Source organism: Ambystoma mexicanum, chromosome 1p (genome assembly GCF_040938575.1).
Source record: "Ambystoma mexicanum isolate Mex_15411 chromosome 1p, UKY_AmexF1_1, whole genome shotgun sequence".
Classification (NCBI taxonomy): domain Eukaryota; kingdom Metazoa; phylum Chordata; class Amphibia; order Caudata; family Ambystomatidae; genus Ambystoma; species Ambystoma mexicanum.
The window spans coordinates 769,983,200-770,009,170 of record NC_090921.1 but is presented as its reverse complement, the minus strand read 5'-3'; the positions used below and the strand labels follow the sequence as shown (position 1 = coordinate 770,009,170).

At 43.8% G+C, this 25,971-nt stretch overlaps 1 protein-coding gene across 1 annotated transcript in view; it reads right to left on the bottom strand.

Moving 5' to 3' along the window:
- Positions 1 to 9,084: 9,084 nt before the first annotated feature.
- The window catches only part of SNAPIN (SNAP associated protein), a 33,782-nt gene continuing 16,895 nt past the window's right edge, over positions 9,085 to 25,971 (bottom strand). Inside the window, exon 4 of the mRNA XM_069651209.1 lies at positions 9,085 to 11,338. Within this exon, the coding sequence (XP_069507310.1) occupies positions 11,234 to 11,338 (105 nt within the window). The 3' untranslated portion in view covers positions 9,085 to 11,233. The remainder of the gene's footprint in view (positions 11,339 to 25,971) is intronic.

Genomic DNA, 25,971 nt, shown 5'->3' with positions numbered 1-25,971 from the left:
TCCGACATCTTTCCCCGAGAACTAGGACCATTGAGTTCTGAGAGCCCATTGAAGGGATATCATTCTCAGGCGGACCTCTGTCACTAGAAAGATGCAGGATGCCATTAGGCTGCGAAACCTCAAAATAAATCAAAGGCTGGGAAACGCTGGGCACTTAAAAATGTGGGGACCATCTGTAGTCTTGAGCCCCCACCTCGGGTGGCAAGCTCTTTCCCAAGGATGTATCTAGAACAGTTCTGATGAACTGGTGTTTCTGAGAAGGTGTCATATGTGACTTCTTGTAATCGAGGGATAAGCCCAGTCTGTGAAGGGAGTGACAGGTGATGTTGAGATGATCCAGGACTTGTTTGGGAGAACACGCCCTGATTAGCCAATCATCCAGGTAGGGATGGACGTCAATCCACCCTCTCCCGAGACTCGCTGCCACTACTGTCATCAGTTTGGTAAAAACCCTGAGCCGGAGGTCAGCCCGAACTGTAGAACTCGAAATGGATAATGAGAACCGCCAACTGCGAAACACAGGTATTTTCTGTGCTGGAGATGTATTGGCACATGAAAATAAGCATCCTGAAAGTCCATTGACAACATTCAATCCTGGAGTTGGAGGGCCTGAAGGATCTGAGAAAGTGTGACCATCTTCAACTTGTACTTCCTGAGGAACTTGTTCAAGTATCTGAAGTCCAAGATGGGTCTCAGTCCTCTGCCCTTTTTGGGTATTAGGAAATATGGAGAATACCATCCCTTGTTCCTCTCTGCTGCAAGCAACGGTTCTTTCTCTAGCAGGGTTAAAAACTTCCTGCACAAGCGTCAGATCTGGAATCCTCAAAGAGTGGCTCCCCAGTGGATTGCTCAGTCTCTGTATGAAAAGAAGGCAGTAACTGTGGACTATGGTTTCCAAGGGCTAATCAGCCGAAGTAATGTTTTGCCATTCTTCTAGATGCTGAGACAGTCTGTCCCCCAATAGTGAACTGTGATTCAAGACCTCAGAGGTTTTGTGGCAGCTGATGCAGTGGCAGATGGTAAAGGTGCCCCTGCTTGAGCTGGCTTCACACCTCTACGTCATCCACCAGGAGGGAATCTTCTTTGGCACCTTTCACCAGCCATTCCTCTCACCCTTCCAACTGAGGAGTAGTAGCGAAAAGATCTATCCCTCCAAGGCTGTCCACTAGCTCGAAAAGGCTCAGGTTGCCTAATAGCGGCACCTAAAGATTTGGCTGCCACCTTTGAGGTCTGCAACTTCTCAAGGTTCTTGTCAGCCTTGTTGACAAAACGATGAGACCAGTCAAAGAGCATGTTGAGGAGTATGGATTGCACATCCGGTGCAAAACCCGAATTCCTCAACCACGCAAATCTGTGCTTAACAGTGCTAGTAGCCACAGCTCTGCTGATGCGGTCAGCAGAATCCAGACCTGACTGAAGAGACTCACTTCTTTGTTGTCTCTAACTATGGCTAAGACTCTCTGGAATCCTAAGGAGGAGCAGGAGCTCCACACGCAGCTGGAGCTGCGTGCATCTTCCCCGCTGCACCGAGTAGGTAAGCTGCCTACCCACAGCTTCCATTCACTAATCAGAGCCTGAATACTTTCTCTTGCTCCCCGCACTGTAATTGTATCTACTTGCAGCAGCAGCCCGGATTTGCGAGCGTCATTACCTACGCACCATAATTGTACGTGCACCACTTAGTAATTGCCCTGCTCAGATCGCCGCCATCAAGCTACACGAGGAAACCCCCATGCCAAGATGGCCGCCCTGCCTCTGCAGCATTTCGGAGCAGCCTGGCCTGCCCAGCCAGCCCACAGCGCTCTCTGATTGGCTACAGCTGTTCTTTTTGTAGCCAATCTAGCACCGGAGGCGAGAGCCGGCCCGCCTTGCCTACGCCGCTAGCCAGAACCCCTGGCTGCCTGCATCCAGCCCCCGTTACACGAAGATAAGGTAACAGTCATTCCTGCACTCAAACTCCTCTGCTGACTATTTGGGCAAACTGAACTGCCGATGTTTATTGACCCATGCCTCCGCTGCTGACAGCTCCTTGTGCATGTGCCTACTCCAGTGTCAAGTGTATTCCACGTAACATAAGAGCTTGCTGGAGACGGCTACCTTAACATTAAATAGATGCCATGATAAATGCTTTTTTGCCCATTAATATAAACCACTTATGCTCTGTACATTGCTCTCCCTTATAACCGGTCCACACCTACTTAGCGGCCAATTATGCCTCAGACTAAGCTACAGCCATTTCACATGCGATTACTTCATTGTAATGTATTATAGAACAGATAATAGTGCTCAGGTCTACACAGCTCACGCATATCATTGAATACCGACTTGTGATCTCCGATCTTGCTTGCCTTTTAGTATCAATGCCTAGCACCACTGACCTTTGTCCCTTGAACTAGCGTGACACTGAGCATGTATCTCTAACCTGTAGATGGTCATTTATTGTAACTGCTGATTGCTGCACATCATTCATCCTTGCCCACTGAACACTCACTTTATGTATGCACCTGTATGTAGTACTATGTTATTTTATGTCCACAGTTTATCCTTGTGTCTAAACCTAGTGCTGTGCATGCTCGTATATCTAACCTACACTATCTACCCCACTACACATTAGCCTAGGAAGTATCTGCACTGTATGTTTTCTATCTATCTAGCCACAGTGGTAGCATTGCATAATGTCAAGCTTATTCAGCATCTACTGTATAATGGCTATATCCACATTCCTTGTCACTAGCAATCAGGGCTGCCACAATGTGATTCCCCCATGCAAATCAGCACCTATCCTACCCAATACAACAGACTCAGCTATAAATAACCCTGCCCACATTTGTTCAAAGCACTATGCTGAGACAAGACCAGTAGCCTATGCTTCCCAGCCCAGCTCGACCATTGATAGCAATAACAAACTACGTGCCAGACTAAACAAACTATATGAGTTGCCCAGAAGACTTCTCCCCTCTACAAAACATGAAATGAAATGCCACCATAATAGGGTATGTAATGTTCCAAATTCTGCTCCTGCCCCACCAGCCACAACGTATACCCAAATCCCTAAATCTAAGCTTAAGCCCAATGCTAGAAATATACCAAATCTTACACAAATCAAATTGGAAACAGATGCTCATTCCTACAAAGGAGCGCTCCTTAATGTAAGATCACTAGTTGCCCACGCCCATAGCGGACCTAATCACTGAAGCTAACCTGGATTTCATTTCTATAACTGAGACATGGCTACATAATGCAGCAGGGCCGTCACTTATGCTGGCCATCCCTGATGGTTATACTATATTTAGGCAAGACCGAGAGGGCATCCGCGGTGGCGGAATTGCCATTATATCTAAAACAAATTTATCTCCAAGGCCAGCCCCCACCCAAACCCTGCAATCTTGTGAAGCCCTTACGGCTAAACTCCCTATAAATAACACCCAATCACTAACTATTCACCTAATTTACAGACCTCCAGGCCCGCTTGGGACCTTCGAGGAGGATCTGCAAAGTCTACTAACCAACAATGTTAAATCTACCTCACAACTGTTGGTACTAGGGGATTTTATCCTAGGTTTTAACAACCAAGCGGACATACACGCTTTGACCATTGCTAATACTATCAACTCACTAGGATTATCCCAAAAAGTTAATAATCCTACCCACTTAAAGGGTAGAATACTAGACTGGGTCGCCGACTCCAGCTGCACAGCCACCATCTCCTCCATCTTGCCATTACCATGGACTGACCACTCACTGGTATCCTTTAATCTCTTCCCCACCCGACCATCCATTACAGCTCTACTTATGGCACCATCATGCCTAACCAGAAATAAGAAAAACATGACAGCGGACAATATCATTCCTGCTATCCTCCCAACACTAAATGCACTGCCCGACAACCTAGACCTCAAAATACTAGTTCACGAATACAATAAAATTATGCTTGATAGTATGGACAGAATTGCCCCACTTAAACTGCGAACAAGTAAACCTAAGGCCCACTTAAACAAATGGTTCACGCCTGAAATCAAGGCCTTACGCCTCACAAAGAGAAAATGGGAATCTACCTGGAAACTATGCCCAACTGCTGAGAACAAGGCTAATTTAACCTCTATCTCTTGCCACTGTAAAAAGGAAGTCTCTCTGGCAAAGCGGAACTCCTACAATGACTGCATTGCCAACTCCAATTCGAGTATGAAGGAACTATTTCCATATTAAAAGAACTCGAGTCACCTATTGCCACACCAGACACTTGCACCAAGGATCAGACTTGGTGTACAGATACCCAACATGCACTAGCAAATAAAATAAACACCCTCCAAAATAAAATCCAACAGAAAAAGACTCGCTAAACCTTCCTAATCTGCTTAAGTCACCACCTAACGTCACCTTCAGCACCAAGACTAACAAATTATCCTTCGCCAAAACTACTACAATGGAGGTAGAGAAAATCATCCTCTCCCTTAAACCCTCTAATTGTAAAGGTAATATCTGCCCTGCACAGATACTAAAAGACGCTGCCAGAGATGCATCATCTTTCATCTCTAAACTTATTAATGCCTCTTTTTCCACAGGCACCATCCCCGCCAACTTAAAACAATCTTGGGTGCTCCTGCTTCTCAAGAAGCAGACTCTAGACCCTCTCATCCCTACTAATTACCGCCCGATTACCACGGTACCATTTTTATTGAAGATACTGGACAAAGTGGCTTATACACAAATTCAAAAACACCTTGAACTACACAAGCTGCTAGGAGCAAGACAATCTGGCTTCCGTCCAATACATGGAACTGAAACAGCCCTTATTGATTTAAAGACCCAAATAGATGAACTGAGAGATCAAGGAAGGACAGCACTCCTCCTCTTACTTGACCTCTCAGCTGCATTTGATCTTGTGGACCATAAGGTCCTCTGCAGACATTTGGACTCGGCCGCTCATTTCTCCACCCAGGCTATCAGATGGATAGAATCCTTTCTGAGTGAGAGAACTATGAGAGTTTTTTCCCCCCTCTCGGCAGCAGCAGACCCAACACCCATCATATGTTGAGTCCCCCAGGGTTCCTGTGTCTCCCCAACTTTATACAACATCTTCACCAAACCTCGGTTCGATGATTTGGACCATCTAGGTATCACCTATACTAACTATGCAGATGATACACAGATTCTCCTCCCGCTTTCTGGGGATCATAGTAAGGACAGGGAGTTGGTGAACAGAGTGCATCTCATCATTCAGGCATGGATGGCATCTCATGGTCTTTGCCTGAATGATGATAAGACAGAGTATTCTGGGCACGCAGGCCAACATCAACAAATTAGGCCCTGACTACTCCGGGTTCAGTATAGACGGAAATATCATCAAGGTCTCTAGAGAAGTAAAAACACTTGGTTTTTACCTTGATTCTATGTCATTCACCAAACAGGTTAATTCCCTAGCGTCATCAACAGCCTATACCTGTAAATTTATAAGAGCAGGCAAGCCCTTCCTATCCAATGATAGCTGTATAATCCTGGCAAGAGCCTTAATACTTTCCCGACTTGACTACTGCAATGCCCTTTACAGTGGTGCCAACAAAGCTATCACCCAAAGACTACAAACTCTACAAATGAATGCCCTAAGAGCTGACCTTGGCATAAATAAAAGCGAGCATATCTCCTCTATTAGACGTCAACATAAATGGCTTACTACTGATAACAAAATCCATCTGAAAATGATCTCCCTGACCCACAAAGCTCTCAACAATGCTGCTCCCAGTTACCTAACGGATAAAATAAAGAGAAAAACATCAACCAGGCCAACAAGAACTGTCAATTCCAATTGTCTGGTAGTACCAAGATTTAGACTAGCTAAAATTGGCGGCATTGGCTTCCCAGTGATAGCCGCTAAACTATGGAATGCTTTGCCACATAACCTGAGAGTAGACCAACCCTTCTCACACTTCAGAAGGAATTTCATCAAACACATCAACTCTAACAACCAGTTGTCACCCCATTAAGATACCTAGTTATCCTTAGCCCAATTGGTTTGTATATATGTATTATTAGAAATCTATCAACAAATGTATATCATTTTATCATTGCTTGTAAACAGAGTGTACCTTGTACATCAAACTTCTGTGATTTATTTGCATATATCTGTAAGTATGCAAATTGTACATTTCTGTAACATTGTAAATGCTAGATTCCTGTAACACTGCTAGCTTTGCATACTCTTTCTGCTGCGCCCGGTTACCTCTGGGTCTGGCGCGCATTATAAATAAACAAACAAGAACCCGTCCTTTTCATCCTCTTTGGGAATGTGCTCTGCCGCCATGGAAATGCAGTCCCATAGGGTGAATGTAAATTTTGCAAGGGCACATGTGGAGTTGGCTGATTTGAGCGCCATACTCCTGCAGAAAATAGCTTCCTTGCCCATCCATCTACTCTTTTGTCGTCCCTATCTGGAGGGATGGTAGGGTAAGCCGCTTGCTTAGAAGTTGCAGTAGCTGCCTGTACCACCAGACTCTCTGGAGTGGGGTGTTTTGACAGGTATTCGGGGTCCCTACTGAAGGGCGGTACTTCTTGATCAAGTTTTTATTCACAGCCTAATTGGTTTCTGGTACATCCCAATTCATCACCACCCTTTTTTGCAGAGCAATGTCAAAAAGTAATAAAGGATCTGACCGAGGACCCTTATCCAGGATGTCTGTCAGATCATCCTGTTCGAATGGCAATGGAGGCCTACTCCACCCCATATAGTCCACTACCTTGGACATGAGCTGTCTGTATGACGCATCAGCATGCTCCCCAGCCTCTGGCCTCCCAAACTCCAGCTCAGGTGAGGGGTCTACCCCACTGGCCGTCTACAAGTTGTCATAAAGGTGTCTCAACCTCAACTCCTCTGAGATAAAACTTTCTGGTACATTTGGCATATCAAATTGGAGACCAAATGGTGCCTCGTTATCAGATGGCTCATTTCCCCTCATATATAGAGGAAGAGACTTAAAATAGTCCTTTCTTGGTAAAGGCACCCATGTCTTTTCAGGCACAAAGGGTTTCATGAACAATGGATTTGATGCTGGGGCCGTCAAACGTTTTTTCTCTGGCACCATAGGCTTTGATGGGGCACTCAGCGTCAATGGCGCAGCTGGTAATGATGGCGCAGCAGGCATCAATGCCTTCGGCATCGAAGTTGACGTCGAGGGTTTGGCTGGCATCGAAGACCTCTACTTATGCTTATGCTTTTGGCTTGACGGATCCTTCGATGACACGTCATCGGATCGGGCCTTTGTCCCAGGCTTGAGGGCGCGCAGGATTTAGGTCGAGCCCTTTCCTTCCCTGCTTCTTTCGAAGGTGCGGTAGGAGCATGGCTTGGAGGCTTTTGTTTTTCAAATATCTTTAGCATCTCTGCTCTGAAAGCCTCCCACTCGGCCGGAGTGGATTTATTTAGTGGGGCAAGATAGCCTCTCAGGGGAAGCGTCAGAAAATGAAGTCAAAGGCAACCCATGGTGCCTCTTCTTGGACTTCGACGACGATGAGGAGTGGTGGGAGCCACTATTCGATCCCAACCTCTTAACCTTCTTCCTCCGAAGAGAGTCGTTTCTTGGTCGAGGTAGATGATTTGGGGTTTCGACCTACCATCAATTTCCCCTTGCATTCCTTCTAGGTCTTTCCTGTCATTGACTGGTACTTGGAGCAGTCTGAAGTGTTACTCCGAGGTACCATAACCATATACAATGAGGATCGGTCAAGGACAATCACAACACTTTTTGAACCTGGTCTGCGGGGGTTGTCGGCGACGACATTCTCGAAGTAATAAAGTCGTTACGAATAAAGAAGCGTGCTGCATTTTTCAAAGCGATAGCATTCGCGGAAAAAACGGATCTGAAGCCAAGGGGCGCTGGGCATGCTATATATGCATTCCAGAATATCATCTTCGGAGACTGAGGCCTTCGAGGGACATCTAGTCGACTGCCAAAAAAAAATCCAAAAGCAGCTGAAGCTGGATATCGAATATCAAAAATGAGAAATACAGGAGAAGACAAAATCAATTTGAAAAATGAAATTCAGAATGGTGGCAGGCCCTAAATAAGGAGGAGCCCAGACCCTTTTCAGTTGACATGAGCCATTTCACAGGCTCATATGGGCTGCAAAGACCCAGACAGGTGCGGACCCTGGCCAAGAGCCACACCCAGGAGGAGAGGAGATCACACTATATAAGCCAAGCAACTCAGACTGGCAGTGTGGGTTGTTGCAGCAGGAGCTGTAAGGAGAGTTTGGTAGTGACTGGCAAGTCGTGAGAAGGTGCAAAAAAGATTATGGAGAAGAGAGGAGACAGTGGAAGGATGGCTGTTGGAGGATGACCATCAAGAGAGGACTGTGGTGATAGAGAAGGAATGGAGGTCTACAATCAAGGGGGAGGGGAAATGTACCAGACACTCTTAGTAGTGTGGTGCAGCGGGACCAGCTAGTCAGCCTACGAAAGTTCCAGTAGACCAGTTCAGTCCTACGCAGGACTTCAGATGAGGAAGGGGATACGAGCCAGTGCCATCTCACCAAGGGTGAGGGAGCTTATACCAGGTTCAAAGGTTGTGACAGGGATCAGGGGCCTGGAAGAGGGAGATAGTCAGGTCCAGAAGCTCGGAGAAGAACCAAAGAACTGGTGGAGAATGCCGCAGTTGAGTAGGAGTCTCTGTCCTGCGTCAAGACATCCAGCATCTGACTGAAATGAGCAGAGGACCAGCTGGACTTAGTTGTGGGGTTTGGAAGCCTGGAAAACACGCACACAGGTGGCTGTCCCAGCCAGAGAAAAGTAGAAAGGACAAAGTGTGTTGGTTATTTCGCTCCACTCTTTTGGTGTAGTGCATAATAATTCTGGCGCTACAACTACACTTGAGAACTGAAATTCAATTGTCTGCCTGTTTATGTCCCACGTGGCCTCGTGACAGAGGTTGAAAGTTCTCGCCTTAATCCCCAAGACAATGGAACTCCATACCAGTAGAAATACAGACCATGTCTAAGTTCAGAAAGAAAATGAAAACCACAAAATCATCAAAAAAGCTATATAAAGAAAGACTATCCAGACAAACATTTAGACATCACCCATATCAACAAACCATATAGTTCACATTAATCTTTTATTAATTCCTTTCATTTCTCAGCTTTAGGAAAGCCTTAAAGATCTGGCTTTTCAATGTCTAACCAGCAAAGGCACCACCGAGCAACCAGGTCTTTCTGTACTATGCCCCAATCAGCCACTTTTTTCCAGATCCCATGGCATATGCTCACCCATTGAGCTACGGTCAAGTAAATGAATGGCATTCTTGCTACTGGTTTGTGGCATGGACCCAGTACAGCTACCAGAATGGGAGAAGCCAAAAAAGGTGCATTGTTGGATATCACTGCAAAGAAGCTAGAACAGTATTGGGAGTCAAGTCATACCCCCGTGAATCAAAACCCAACTCAAATTAGAGAGGTTAGTGAGATTATTGTATGTCAACACTTGTTTTAATCAAGATTTAGTATAACATTCCTATGGTGCATAGACCCTAGAATATTTCTGAATAAGGACAGGGTGAGACACCTAGAGAGAGAGAAGCTTTAGACATTTAAATTCAAGGATGTGCACCCTTCACCAGAAGACATCAGGAGGTACTGGCAGGTGAAGCTGCTCCTGGTGAACTGTACACATGCAACATGGGCCAGAGCACCCAGAGGCCACTAAGGCTATGAATGGATACTTCATTATTACACCAGAGAACATGGAACATTGACATCTTCTGAGGGTGGGTTGGAATGTACAATGACCCTGTAAATTAAGGTCCAGCACAAGAATCAAGCATGATGCCCCTACACAAGGAGGGGTGGAGAGATCCCAGGTGTTGGGAGAATGCGTATAAAGAGGGAGGTTTTTATTGCACTACGATGATCTCCACCCCAGCTGATGTAGCGCACAGATGTAGAGATGGGAATTCTTGTGGCACTGAAGGCATGACTACAACCCAACTGTTGGAGCGAAGTGGGAACGGGGGAGGGGATTTGCTTGCAAACATAGAAAGCAAGACTTCCGCAGAGTGCATGGATTATGAATGTTTTTTTTCTATTGGAATGGGAAGGGATTTCCAATATAAAGAGCAGGATTTCTCCCAAAGCAGTGGGAGAGTATAGGGAGGGGCTCCTGCTCAGGTGGTGAGGAGAATTATGGGCTGCCAGTTTTTACTGGGGGTGGTTAGGCTTGGTGTACAAAAGGCAAGTGTTTGAGTTGATGGGAGAAGTGGAGTTCTATTGGTGTATATGCAGAGTGCAGGATTTCTGAGTAGGAAGAGAGGGTAGGTAGTTGATGTGTGGGATGGAACTTGAGGTACACAGAGCAGGGCTTCTCCCTAGCTATGGAGCAGGGTAGGGAGTTCTTGAGGTTCACAGAGGGTGGAACTTCACCCAGATGATTTGGTTTTGGGGTGTTCTTTTCAAACACTAAATGGTAGGGACTCACCCAAGGCCTTTAGAGACTGAAGACCAGCGGATGGGCTGGTGGGAATATTCTTGTGGTATAGATTCCAGGATTTGTCCCCAGGTTTTGGAGAGGATTGGTGAGGGTCTGTCTCTAAACATATAAAAGCAGTAGTTCTACCCACCTTCCACTCCATCTGCATCAGTCTTGGTGTATATGGTCAACAAATATTGCCACTAATATTGTTCTGTGCCATATTTGGCATCCCAAACTCAATCAGGTTTTCCAAGGAAGGACCAAATGAATACTAGCTGACCCTTGAGGGCAAAAGTGTGATGCTGGCATTCCCTCCCTCCCTTTCCCCTGAAGCACTACCACATTTGAAAGTAGAAGGAGAACGAAGAGGCACAGTCTTGTACCAACCGCTAGTTTACAAGGCCCTATAAATGTCCATCCTCCTACTAATGAGTCAGTCAATCGATCGATCGATCGATCACTCACTCACTCCTTGTCGCAGGCAGCAGCTGTATCCAACCAAAGTGGCTTGTCTTGTGCTGAGATGTCAGCGAACCATCTTCTTGAATTCTTCACTGTCCCAAATGCAATATGAAAGGTGTAATTGCAAAGATACACAGGCAGTGTGTCAATACCTTTCAAGGTATAAGCTGCGACTAGCAGAGCTCTTGTGGCTCCCATTGACACATATAGCAAGGTTGGGTCTCAATTTAGCAGAGTGATCACATCTCCGTAATATGAAGCTACATCTCAAGGTTGCCTTTTGTGCGTCCCACGACTTGTCTGTTAGACCATTCTTTTATGCTACTTGCTCGGTGACCCTGGGGGATACACTCCACCAGATTCCAGCATAGCCTTTCTGCGTGCCGTCTCCTTGCCCACACTGTGATTGAGGCGTCTCAGGCGCTCCTGAAAAGAAGAAAAGAAAATGTGTGATTTTTATTCTCATTTTTCTTTCTCTGTTCTCTTCCCAGATCCTCTCCCCCAGCCTTCTTCCCCATCAATCTCCCTCAAACTGCAAAACCAAGAACTTCGGTGGGGCAGACAGGTGGTTTTATTTGGGTGTGGGAGAGAAATCTGTTGCTGTCGCCTCCACAATAACCTTACTTAATCAAAAGGACATGAGGATCTCAGACGGGCTGAAAAATAAAAGTATGGAGCTTCACCTGCGCCAGCCCCCCTGCCTGCTCCCCCCTCTTATCTTAATCCATGTAAGTCTAAATGTATCTCCAAACTATGGAATGATCTTGATGTGTTACTGTGGAATTGTAACATCTGCTCTGAACCCCATTCCCTCAACCTTACCAACTACTAGTTGGTCCCCACAAAAATAAATTATCCGATTCATAACTTCAGCTATTACAAGCAGACAAGCATCACTGGCCTTCAGTCTACAGAGCCAGTGGATAATCAGAATGATAGATTGCAAACAAGCAAAGGGGTAGATGGGTGGTCCAAAGTCTGCAGCTTGAATGCTGGTTCTCTGTGGCTCTGTACCATCAAGAAAGGGCAAAACCAGACAGCCGTTCAGCAAGAGAGAGTCAGCCAGTCACTCAATGTGTGCACTGGGTATCAATTTCCACAGAGGTACGCCGGTGATCCTCTGTCTACATTGGGCCATCAATAAGTGCTCCTTGATATGATATATGACGCGCTTAACACCCAGAGGTTTCTAAGCGGAGACCTGGGGATCGAACCCGTGTTGCTCTGTGTCATCTTGCTTCCAAGGCGAGCACGTTGCCCCTGAGCCATCCTCCTTGAGTCTAAGAGGTACAGACAAATACAGGCTTCTGGCCTGCCCCCAAGACGCACTGCAGAAGCTGCAGGTGAGCAGCGACTCCGGGATACCTCAATACCAGAACCTTTACCGAATCCTGGCCACTGTGACAGGCGGAGTGCCTTGTAGCCACCTGCTGCCCCGGGTGAACACTGCCACAGTGCCCCCGCACCCCCAACTGAGCGTGATTGCTGGTCTAAAGCGCTACTTCAGATCAAGCTATGCATAGTGGTGCTTATTTTGAGCATCGACAGAGGGCCCTGTAGTTTGTCCGAGACCTCACAGTAGCCTTCTGGGGTCCTCCTCAGATCCTGACCATTGCATGGAGTCTAGAGATGCCTTTGGTGGAGTATTTTTTTATTTTTTTTTTTATTTGTATTGGTTAATAAAAAAATCAACCTTTCAAATTTCAGTTCACAAAATTCAGTGTTACAAAATATTACAAAATAATACTTGGCACATTATTTACATCATACATTTAAGAAGACTAAAGAAGAATTGAACATCTAATTACATATTTTCACAAAATTTCAAATATTTTAAAATACCTCTAAAAATATCAAAATGTCCATTTTACCTTGAGTAAATTCATGTACTTCAGTTTAATCAATTAACTAACACATTTCTCAACAACCATGTTATTTTTCATTAGATTTCTTTTGCTAAGTATTTCGTCCCCTACTTAACAATTTCTGGGATTAATGGGTCAAGAAAGGGCACTACGGCTTTTCTGACGGCAAGCCTTGTGCTGGTAAAAATAAGCGGCCACATTTCATCCTTTCCAGCTGGTTTAAATTGGCCAAATAACTTGTAAAAATGTAATTTTCGTTGAACACACAATTTTGGACAGGTTACAATGAAATGCTGTAGTGTTTCTTTCTCTAAAGTGTTACAATAACGACAGAAATACATTTCTTTGGATATTAGCTTTCTCCGGGCCAATATGTCTCGTGTATTCCACAAATTCAATCGAAAGCGAACAAATTTGTTTCCGATTAGAGGCTAAGGGCATTTCAACAGATAATCGACTGTTTGCCGCCGTTTTTTATAACCAAAAGTGAGAGTATCGAAATATTTACATGTTAAACATTTTTCCCGGTTATTTATCCAGTCATGCTGGTACAATTTTGTTTTGGCTCTAGTGGGATTTTCCATTAGAAGTTTTATGGAAATATCTGCATCTGCCAATATATTTAACACATTGTTACGCCATTTCAGAGGAAATGTGTTAGTAAAAGTGATCAGATGATGGGCCACAAGACTCAACATTTTATTTGACTCTAGACCTGGCAGGCATTTACGTAATAAACTGCACTTTTTCCAAAGAACATATACCGACATGGACAGCAAACCTAATTCAAACCGCAAAGTCTGCATTGGAGTACAATTTTAGGAAGCAACAAAACTCTTTTCCAGAAACAAGATTCTAAGGTGGTCCATATTTGTACATTAAAAAGCATAGTTTCGGTTCCATAAATCAATATTGGTACTATAAAATAGAATATGTTTGTATGAGTATTTCCCATATTTATACACTAGTAATTTTGCCTGTGAGACTAGTGACGTTAACTTACTATCCAGATTTCCTAGATAGGCGGTATTAGACATGCGATTTTGTATAGTCATGCACAAGTATTTATATTCTGAAACAATTTTTAGTTCCACATTCTGCAAGTTCCACTTATACTTGGGATGTTTCCTTAAAGAGTTTTTACATACTAATATTTGCGACTTGTCTAGATTCACAATAAAATTGTTTATATCAACATATTTTTCTAGACAGGTCAAAAGATTTTGTAGTCCCTCAGGAGTGTGTGATAAAAGAACTAAATCATCTGTGTACAGCAACCAGGCTATACGCTGTTTCCCAAGTTTAGGGGCATCAGACATGGTAGACGAAAAGGCTTCCCCATTATCTAAAATGAAAAATCGAGGCCATTATACAACCTTGTTTTAGGCCACTAAATGTTTTGATTCGTGCTGAAACGTCGTTAAACGCACCTGCATTGATGTGTCGGTATGGAGATGTTTGATCAGGGCCAGTAGAGACGGCGGGCAGCCATATTTATATAGTTCTGCATACAACAAATTTCTATCAATGGAATCAAAGGCCATACGGAAATCAATAAAAGCTAAATAAAGAGTTTGATACCGGATGGCACTTTGGGATTTTAACATATTGAGGGTGATCATATTTGGGACAGTTCCCAATCCAGCAACAAAACCTGATTGATTTGGAGCTCTTTTAAATTTCAAGGCTGACCAATCATTTCGCTCTTTCAGTATGATTTGGCAGAGTGGTGGAGTAGAATCCCAGGCTGGGGTCAGCCATTGGATTCCAAGATCACGATCAAGTAATAGGGGTATGAGGGGTGTGGCAGCCATGTAAAGACTGAAATGGGAGGAATCGTCTCTGCTCTTTGGAGGGAAAGCCTAAAGGTCCAAACATACAACAAAACTATGTGAATGACTGCCTCCCTTTAAACCCTCTATATTATTCTTTTGAGGTTGTTGCTGCCACTGTTTTAAATGCCACCTAACAGCCAAAACTACAAAACCTTTGTTGAGGAGCATGCAAACAGGCCCCAGTCTCCGGAGCAAATACCTGGCACACTACCAAGACCAATTAATAAACAACAGAAACCCTCACGTGTACATATTCAGGTAGTCAACAAGGATAACAGATACGTAATTTATAATATGTTTAACATCTTTATTAAGAAAGGGGTTATGTCAAAACTGACATAAGTGATAACAAATCCAAACAATTATGGAAAAAGTGTTGTGTGTATGTTGTAAACCTCAATTCAAAATCAAATTATAAAAGCGTCTTATGCATTTTGTAAACGTTCATTGGGGAACGATGCATGAAAGACAGCCGTACAATTCAATTGGCAGGAATTCCCAAATGCTAAGGCACCCTTGCCTTAAGAGACGAATTAGACTTCATCGGACTAAAGCCATACAAAATACAAGTAAAGCATTAACCTACTAGTCTATATGATGTTTTATTCAAAGATCACCAATTGTGGAGTCCGATGGGTCTATATTCCTATAGTGCAATACTACATTTCATAGCCTAAAATACCCAACACGTTCCATTCCTATAATCAAATTGAACGACTGTAACAAACTTCTTCAGGGGAAGCAAAACCACGTTAGTTTAAAGTCTAAAATGTTCCTACACAAAGTGACATAATAAATATCAGAGACAAAACAACATTTCATAAAACGTCATCAATTCCATCTCTGTGATTTCATCTTATATAACAACGTGCAATATAATTAAAGAAAACAGCAAAATGAGTGTGGTGATCTCACATCACAAGTAGCTACATTCATGAATACCTCGAAATTATAAGGCTTACTTTGTTGAACACCACATTTAATGGATTCTCTTCGCGGCATGGAGGCCAGGTAATTTGGGCTTGTCCCTATAAAAATACACAAACAGCACAGCGCTATGTGTACTGAAAAGATTGTGCGAGAATGATGCAGGAGCAATAAAATGTCTGGTTTAAGTCTAATTGCAAGTTCTCGTAAAACATGTGATAACCGTCAGAGTCATGCGAGTCTCACAGGAAGGGGTGTACATGCTCGATCAGAACCCAAAAGAGTCATTGTCTAGTATATTCATCATTAAGTACATGAAGGTACAACAAGCACTCCCATCGACATGAAGGTTAACATGCCTTAAAGGAATGGTTTGGTCAAAAAATTTTCTTGCCCCTCCGGGTCAGCCATGTGTTTTTAAGCCTAAGTCGCTCGATTTTAGAAAAATTTCCTATGGACATTACCCGAGTTTTCGTCCATTAAACGCACGCAAAAACAGACATCAGGGAGCTGCCATTTTGTGATAATCCTATCACTTCCCCCATCGCCCTGGCTGACCTGCTTTTGCGGCGCTAATTCATTTCCCCCGCCCCTGAGCCGGTCATCAGCAGACGCGTACCGCCCATTTCTCATGTCAACATTCACTGCGCTTCAGCTAATGACGTGTCGCCATGGAAATGGCAGGACGCCTCTTTCCTCAATAAGTATAAACAGACCGTTTCACAACACACAGCAGCAGATTTTCAATTCCATTCCTCTCTCTGTGTTACTGCGAGTATTCTGTGACTCGTTTCTGTGCTCTGGTCAGCTACCTTCATTGCTTGTAGCCCGTGTGAACAGATACCAGTACCACCGCTATCAGTTATTTTAGTTTGTTTAGCACACAATGGCTACAATAATGCCCTACATGTACGAGCCCGAGTATACCGAGGAGGAACTACTGGAAAGGGAAACACGCGAAAACGATGGGTCTTCGGACGGCAGTTGGGAGGGCGATTCAACAGCTGAAGAGCCTGGACCTAGTCGCATGGACGGTGTTTCCACCTGGTGCACATGCAATCGGTGCAAGCTAATGCCAACCGAGGACGAGAACTGCTGCTGCTGTGAAAACTCAGGATGCGTGGCCTACATTTCGTAAGGCGAGCCACAATCGCAATGCATCACCAAACTGCCAGACCTCAGGGCAGCCTGCCTCACACGGTCCGTGTTGAGGATAATGATGGTGCTTATGCACGAACTTCGTGCAACTGTTCGTCCTCGTAATCCGAGTAATGAGTAAGTATACTCTGCTTGTCATGCCACTCCTATTTCATGGTCTTCTACTATATCCAAAATTACATATACATATCATTGTAACGCACGAAAGTCGTTCAATAGTGTGCAGTGTCTAGATGGCATTTGTCTGAGCAGAATGCCATTAGTTACAAGAATTGTCATTGACAACAAACGTTTAAATAAACTTATCTTGGTCATTTATAAACAGTTTGTTTCATTCCTTTTCACAGGTGGTACAGGCTGGTGGCCTATCGTTCCTTTACATGGTGGCTTCACGGGAGGCTTGGACACTGCGTTCGAAGAGTGATACCGCCTGTGCCGTTCGTGCCATAAGAGAAACGTTCCCGAGTGACAGCGGTCAGTACAGGGGATTTTTCTCTCGCTGTGCAGCAATCTGAACTGTACAATGTTTAAAGTCTTGTATTTTTGTGTCATCAAAATAAGATACAAAATAAAACACCACATATATTTTAACAACGGTTGTTTCGATTTTTTAAATGAATCAAGTGTGTCTCCATTCAAGGATGGACGTCAGACATCTGTGCTCGGAATGGGTGAAGTTCAGGTCGCTGTGAAGCGGGGTGGTCACGATCTAAGCTAACAATATATTATCAACAATGCATGCACTAAATAACACTTGTTCAAAGTCTTACAGTCGGTTATGTCTCTATAAAAGTCACACATATATCTATACTATCAATTAACATTGGATTATACAGGCCTTAGTTCAAGGGTCTTGACCACTATAATACACTGTTTGAAGTGTGGGTCTGTGCTCACAAGAATCTTCGGTATGTGGCATTTGTTATTGATAGGCAACGATATACTGCAGTAGGGGTATAATGTTCGTTGGGGATCTGCTAGGTGGGCATCATGGCGTGGCCAGTGGTCTGGCACATGAAGAGAATACCTTGCAGGGACACAGGGTCAGAATGGCAGTAAGTTTCCACTGGCGAGGGTGCGTGGGCAAGGACACATTTGTGGAGATGAACGAGCTATGTGCTTGGTTCAGGCCGGTTCACATGCAGCACCGTGATCTCAGAGGAAGAGTGATGTGTTACATTTATTAGCTGTTGCAAATACCTCTGGAGTTTTCCAGTCAGAGTGGGAACGAGGGTGTGGGCCATGTGCTCTGCGCGCTGTACTATCGCAGTGAGGCCTGGTCACCAAGATGGAGAGGAAAGGGGGTACAAAAATGGATGCCCCGTGTCCTGCTCAGTGTTCCCATCTACGCAAATGTCATCCAAAGTTAACATCACATAAGGGCAAGGGGCGAACCCACTACTGGGGGCACTTGGTACGAGTTTCTACTGAGAAGTAAAGGATGAGAGGGGCCCGATGGCCCCTCACTCCCACACACTTGCCTGCACGCCCCAGGCCCATCCATCCCACCCCCTCTATGAAAGGCGGTTCGCACCCGGGGATGAGCGGGCTGTCACGGGCGCAAACGACCAAGGTGCCAAACAGCATGTACACTTCAAAAGGTATCCCACGCCCAGGTGCCATCGCTCACATGGCCTCCTCAGACCCTGTGTCTCCAGGCAGGCCTCCTCCGAGGCAGGCCGCCCCCCTGCAATAAACATAATACCACGACATACACACGTCATTCATTCACAAACACACCCCTGTTTCTAATACTTTATAAACCACTTGATATGTCTCATGAGAACATCTTTGTGCTTTGCAAGTCAACTCCTGAACCTTCTACCTGAGAAGCACTGAGATGCTAATCTGCTCGTCGCCGTGCTATCTGACCGCTTCGAGCAAACTCGTCAGTGTGCTACCTGTGGCCATCTACCCGTTCTCCTGCAACATACTGCTCGGCTTGCTGAATCCAACTGTTTGTTGGTCAAGGTAAGGCCATGTATCCTAGTCATATTTCGGTCATTTTTACATTTCAATCTATTTGCTATTACAGTACCCAATAGAGCTGTGGTCATTGGTCTCATTGCTATCGACTTGAGTTTCAATTGTTATGCTATCAATAGATCTATTTATTTTCATCTGTGTCAATTGTCATCGAATTGCATCCTTCGAGGGTCCAGTCTATAATGTAAGCATGTTTCCTTTTCGTGCAAGACAGAATATCCAAGGGACGAGTCACATGTTCAGAGTTTAGTCACATAATTTAAAACATTTCTGTAACTTATGCAAATACTAAGCCGCACATGATGAACTGGTATGGTTCCGGCGACCAAAACAAACCTTGCATTGAGCATGGTATGGTTCATTTACTTTTTTTATGACATTTTTATTCATCAAGGTTTTATAATAATCTTGATATTTAATTTTCAGAATTTTCAACAATGCCTGCCTGTTCGATTAGCGGTTGCCCTTCGAAGACCCATGCTAAATCTGAAGGCGCTACAATGCATGTATTCCCGAAAACTGTTGATCGAATAAGAGAATGGGTCAGACATTGCGGATATCCACTGGATGAGCTGGAAAGTAGAGTCCAACAAGTCTTTGAGGACAAGAGGGGTGATCGATACTGCATCTGCAGCCGGCACTTTCCCCTCGAACATGTACACCACATCTTGGGTAACAAAGAAGAATAAACAGCGATCGAAACGAAAATTGCTCGCAAACGCTAGTCCCACTCTATTCGTTCACAATCCGCCACTGGCGAGTCAAGTGTCCGTTTTTAGCTTTAGGCCTTGCGGTAGTGTGTAAGTAGCCGAATGGATTCATTGATATTTTAGGTGTTGTTTCCAATTTGTAATACTTTCGACATTGATATGAGTGTATAGCTTTTTGAATAATGACATTTAGCAATATATTATTTTTAGATTTCATAACCCACAAACGAAATCTATATATGGGCAAAGGGAACTGAGCTATATTGCGCATTACTCAAGTATTCTGTCTCCTTACATGTCAATTTTAAATATTGGCATTTCATTATCAAACAATAAATTTACCTTTACAACTTCTTGACTATCCCTTGAATGTGAAGCGAGAACATTCTACTTCCATCACATGCTCGCAGTTATCAACCACTTCTAGCGCGTATCAGGTAATCATACTTGGCTATTCCGCTACAGACTTGTTTTATGCATGTCAAGTAATAGTTTATGTATCGTATGATTATTTTACCAATTGTTTGGTTAGTGCTTTCCAATTGATATACACCTTAGTTATCGTCCCCTCGTGTTTGTTTTCAGTTATAATTTGTGTTATCCATACGAATGCAAGTACTGTCTTTCAGGGAGATGCTGAAGCGTCCACCACATTGACAACAGCCCTAGATGTTCTTCAGCAGCACGAGGTATGGATACTGACAGCTCCATCGACCGTGATCATCAGGACTGGAACACTTGTCGTTTGATTGTTCTACACCATGTTTCATTTGTGGTTAGCCGTTGATACCCCAAGCGTTTGTTGCGTTTTCAATATTGTAATGCTTACTAATGCAAATACTATGTTTCAGCCAATTGTTGAATCATCAACCCACGCACTTGATGCGGAGCCTGACATTCAAGTAATTCCGGTGGAAGCGGGACCATGCGGATACGAATCGGCGCAACAGCTTTCGGAAGTGCGCACCACATTGACAACAGCCCTAGATATTCTTCAGCAGCACGAGGTATGGATACTGACAGCTCCATCGAGCGTGATCAAATAACGTGATTCCATTTGCTATACTTTCTTCCCTATTAACGCAAGTACTGTGTTTCAGGGAGACGATGGAGCTTCCACTACAATCACAAGATCCAATTTAGATGATTCAGATGTAAATAAATCGGAGAACTAAGTCGATTAAATCTGATCATATTTAAATATTCCTTGATTCTTTTGACAATGCAACATTTGTGGTTATCTCTTTAGATGTACCTGTGCCGTCAACCTCAAGTGTGTGTTATGTTTACAGTATTGAAAACCATACTAACGCCAAGTACTGTGTTTCAGGGAGTTGCTGATGCCTCCTCGTCAATACAATCATTCATGGCAGTCCATGCAGAGCCAGAGGTATGGATACTGACAGCTCCATCGAACTAGGTCATCAGAGCTCAAATACTTGTCGTTTGATTGTTCCACACAATGTTTAAATCGTGTTTGGCTATTGAGATGTACATGTGTGTTCGTCCTCACGTGTGTTTTATGCTAACAATATTTTGATACACAGTAAAGAAAATACTATGTTTCAGGGAGTCGATGGAACCTCATTCCGTGCTGTCTATGCGGATACAGAAAATAGTCGTTGCAGCGCAAGAGGAAGGGGAGACATGCGGATACGTATCGGAGCAACAGCGTGCAGATGATGAAGGTCGAGTCAAAAAAGTTGCAAAGAAAAGAAACAAAAATAAGGTTAGTTAAAAACAGTTCATAACTTTAGACATTTTGTTGTGCTGGGGACTATTTTATCTTTTTTTCAAGTCAATTGTACTATACTTTATCTTGTGTTTAAACTGAACATCCCTTTTCCAATCTGTCCTCTAGTTACCCATGGGTCTACAAACTATACATACACAGACAGTGAAGCGAATGAGAGATGTTGCTTGCCAGGCCATTTAGACTATGGAGGCTATGGAGGAACTATTAATTCAGACGCGGCGTGTTGAGACTCGGGATGCTCATGTCCAATGTACAGAAAATGAAATTAATGTGTCCGGAGAATCCGGAAAAGTTGTATTGGACCATTGCTACAGTACGACCGCACCACCGCAACAACATGATACTGGATGTATTGAAGATAGCTCTGAAGTAGTCGCAGATCAATTCACACAATCTACACCCGCCAAAAAATTGCCACCGAAAAAGCTGTCGACATTGTTGTGTTCTCCCATCAATGTTGAAGTAGCAGATGTTGAAATGACAGAATGAACCAGCAGCAGCATTCACCGACGCATCAGAACTTGATAGCAGCGATATTTCTTTCAAATGTGGTGATATGTCCTCAACGTCACAGGCCGAAACAACTTTGACGCAGGATGACAGTCTAATGAAAGAGGACAAATACATAGTATTCGACAGTTGTTTGATGGATATTATAAGTATGCTGAAATGTGGGCATTCCGTCAGAGGGAAGGTATGTGGGAAGCCATGGATTCATGTGACTCGTCAAAAACAAGGCAGTCACAATACATGCCGCCTGTAGATTACATCATATGTTCTCATGGTCTGCACAACCGATGCTGGGGAAACTGCCAGCAGGCAATCTACTGTGTGCAGCTGCATCACTTTTTAGTGGCTCCAGTTTTAGAAAGTTAAAGTCTTTCTTTCAGTTTGTGGGACTCCATTTCATTTCAAAAACGCAGTACTACAAATACCAACATGATTATCTGTTTCCGGCCATTAGTGATGCTAGGAAAATTGAACAATTGTCTCTAGCAAGTACATTCGAAGGCAAACGATTCAGGCTAGCCGGCGATGGACAGTGCGACAGTCCTGGATTTTCTGCCAAGTACTGCACCTACCACTTTCAGGACATGGATAGTAAGAAAATTGTGAGTTCGGTGGTCGTGCAGGTAACACAATGTACATCCTCAGTGGCCATGGAGAAACTAGGATTTATAAAATCAGTGGAATATCTGCAATCGAGGGGCATGCACATCAACCTCATAGCCACGGACAGACACGTTTCAATTGCCAAGACAATGAGAGAGCAGTTCCCACATATTAAACATCAATTTGACGTATGGCATCTTGCTAAATCAATCAATAAGAAAATCTCAGCTGCAGGGGAAAAAAAAGGTTTGGAAAGTATTTCAGAGTGGTCCCAGTCTATCAGCAACCATCTTTGGTGGAGCTCCAAAACTTGTGAAGGGTCAGTGGAAATACTACTTGAAAAATGGCGGTCACTGATGCACCACTGTACCAACGTGCACCGCTGGTCAGAAAACCTACATTTCCACCAATGTGAACATGGCCCTTTGTCCCCAGTGGAGGCACGGAAGAAGTGGTTGAATCCATCTTCACCGACACACAAAGCCATTGAGAAGATAGTTTTCGATAAAACTCTATCAAGAGATTTGAGGGGACTGACTGAATTCTGTCACACAGGAGGTTTGGAGGTGTTCCACAATATGTGCCTAAAGTACAGGCCAAAGCGCTTGCATTTCAGCATACAGGGCATGATAGGACTCTACTAGCGGTCTTGGCCCATAACGAGAATCTCGGCCGTGAACAATCTAGGACTAAGGGTAATGTAAGGATGCCTCGCTACACTAAGGCCTTTTCAAAAAGAAGTAAGCAATGGGTGAGCAAACCAGTCTATGAGGAAATGGAGTTCGACTTTGTCAAAAGCCTTATTATTGCTGTATTAGAGAAGCACAGATATGGAATTTTGAACGTTTCTGTGCAGAGCACTGATCCATTGCCACCCAACATTGCCACTGTGCCATGTCCACCCAAAGGAGAGCTGGTTGTGAAGTACAAATCCCAGTTTAAATAATTGTAATACGATTGTCTTTTTGTAAATAAATGTTATTGTACAGTGTGCATACAAAGTACGCTAACACTAACCCCTACCTTCACCATCCTGGGTGCCGAACAACCCGAGTGTCATCTTTGAATTCTCTCTCTATTCACCTCATATTGCTGACCTTGTCCATATGTGAATGTATACATTTTTGTTGATGTAACTCATTTTCGCAATCTCTTCTAAATGCTGGGCACTGTTAACCGAGGGGAGGCTTGCGTATTGCAAATAATAAAACAAACAAACAATAAATCTCACTTTCAACTCAACTCCTCGGGTACTTTGTACTTTCCCTGACCTTCCCCAAAAAATTAAAAGTCTCAATAGTTATGGTTCTTTGGGGCTTCAAAGCTCGCAGACAACGAGGACAAAATTGGGGGCCTTAGAACGCGCCAAGCGAGCCGTTGCAGATGGGAGAGAAGCCAGTTCGCATTTGCACATTGAGGCGCACTACATAGATGGATTTGAAACTTCAAGTTCTCACAGATGGCTTTACTACGGGATGTTGCAAAGAAAGAATGTATGCTCATTTCTAGTGAAGGTCAGCGGCTTTGATTTTCAGCTCGCGCCCTGAAGAGGCCCACAACTCGCACTGGCAGTATAAGGTTCTATTGTTTTTTGACCTTGAGAGACAGGGACCATGCTGAAAGGACTTCATTTGAAGGGGGTGGGGGGCGTGCAATAACGTAAGAGACGATAAGGCAGAAAATTCTGAAACTAGACCGAGTTTCATGTTAGTTCAGTATATGAAAAATCGTTGTCAAGCGCACAGTGGGATTTACGGACTGCATTACGCAGAGACACAATGGAAATTGCAAATATAATGTAAGTAACTCTTTAGACGCTTTTATACCGGAATGAAGAATTAATGAATGGATGCATGAATAAATGAATGAATGAAGAGCTTTGAAAACGTTTGTGGGATCGTCCTTGTAGCGGGCACATGGGCATGCAGGTCCACATTCCACACTCCACACGCATGTAGACAAAAAGTCGTTTCTCATTGTGTACTAACCTCGATTTATTTCGTTAGTTTTCGCATTGATTTTAGAGCCGAACATACTCCATTGCACTATCCTTGAAAGCAAATAGTTTCAGCTCGGCCGTAATAAATAAAATGAATAATATTAATAAAGATCGGCTGGCGAGACTAATTATACATTTTATGTTTTCAAAACATGTATATCCGTCCCTTTTGCCACTGCCACCAGTTTCAGACACCGGCAGATGGTTTTTTTAACCGCCAGCTGCAGCTTAATGTAAACAACTGAACAATCCTGATGATCTTATGGGACGATTGCCAAGGGCCCATATGCCCTTACGCGGTACTAGCGGCTAGAAGCAACATATCAACCTTTACGCTGGCCTAGTGCCTACTTGATGGAACAGCCTTGCGGTTCAACGTGCGACAAAAGTGCTTCTTTGAACGAAACCAACACCCTGTGCACCATAAAGGAACAGCGCGTGACTCACAATAAACTTTTACGGATAGAGATAAAAGAAAATAAATGACTTTCGGAGTTCATATGGCAATTGCTGAATATTCTATAAACATTTAATTTCAAATAAATGTGCTTTACCAAATGTACTGTGTTGCTGTTTGATTTTAAAGTACAGTTTCATATTCCGAAATGTGGCGCACTGTGTTGTGAGTTGATCTGTGTTGGTTTCCGGGTTCTGTGTGAAGTCGCGTAGAAGACGACTGGGCGCGTTTGCCTACGCAGCACAGAAACTTCACGGAGAGAGGCGGGGAATATAAATGTTTTGATAATGTCAGGCTCAGGGGCAGGGGATATGATTTAGTGCCGCAAAAGCAGGTCAGCCAGGGCGATGGGGGAAATGAAAATGGCAGCTCCCTGATGCCCGTTTTCACGTGCGTTTAATGGACGAAAACTCAGGTAAGGTCCATAGGAAATTTTTCTAAAAATCGAGCGACTTAGGCTTAAAAACACATGGCCGACCCGTAGGGGCAATAAAAAATGTTGACCGAACCATTCCTTTAACCTTAGTTAGTATCCGTGTGGAAAGAGATATTCTGAATGGAATCAGTAGCCTTCTTCGATCTATGCAGTCTGCCAATTGAACTGTATGGCTGTCTTTCATAAGCCATTCCTGAAGGTTTACAAAATGCATAAGAAACTTTTATTATTCGATTGTGAATTGAGGTTTTACGTCACTTTCATAATATTTGGATTTGTGGTCACTTAGTTATGTCACTGTTGTATGTATTTTAAAATTTTAAAACTTTTTCCTTAATAAAGATTGTGAATGTATTATTTGATAACATTACACATCTGTGATCCTGCATTAGTATATGTGAGGGTTTCTGTTTATTAATTGGTAATTTCCTAGGGGCAACCCTGAAATGTTATGCCCTGGGGGTCTCTCGCTCAAGTTGAATCCACTGTACCAAGACCAGTCATTGTGAATATGTTAAATTAGAGAGACTGTGAAACAGTGCTGTTGCAGGTAAGGGGAAACATGATCTTTCTTATCAGGAGTCAGCAATCTCCATATTCCTGAGACTTCACAAAAGAGATTCAGGCCGAATGTAACTTGGCCGGATTGAAGAAGATTCTTTGTAAGTAGCATGTTATATACTCAATGTTGTTTCTGGGCAATTTGAGGATATCACGGAAGGACAGGATGCATCGTTTCCAAGCATAGGAGGGTGCAAGCACTTTCCTTGACGGATGCCCATGACAAGATGAAGTCAACAAGCTGTGGCCAGTTCCA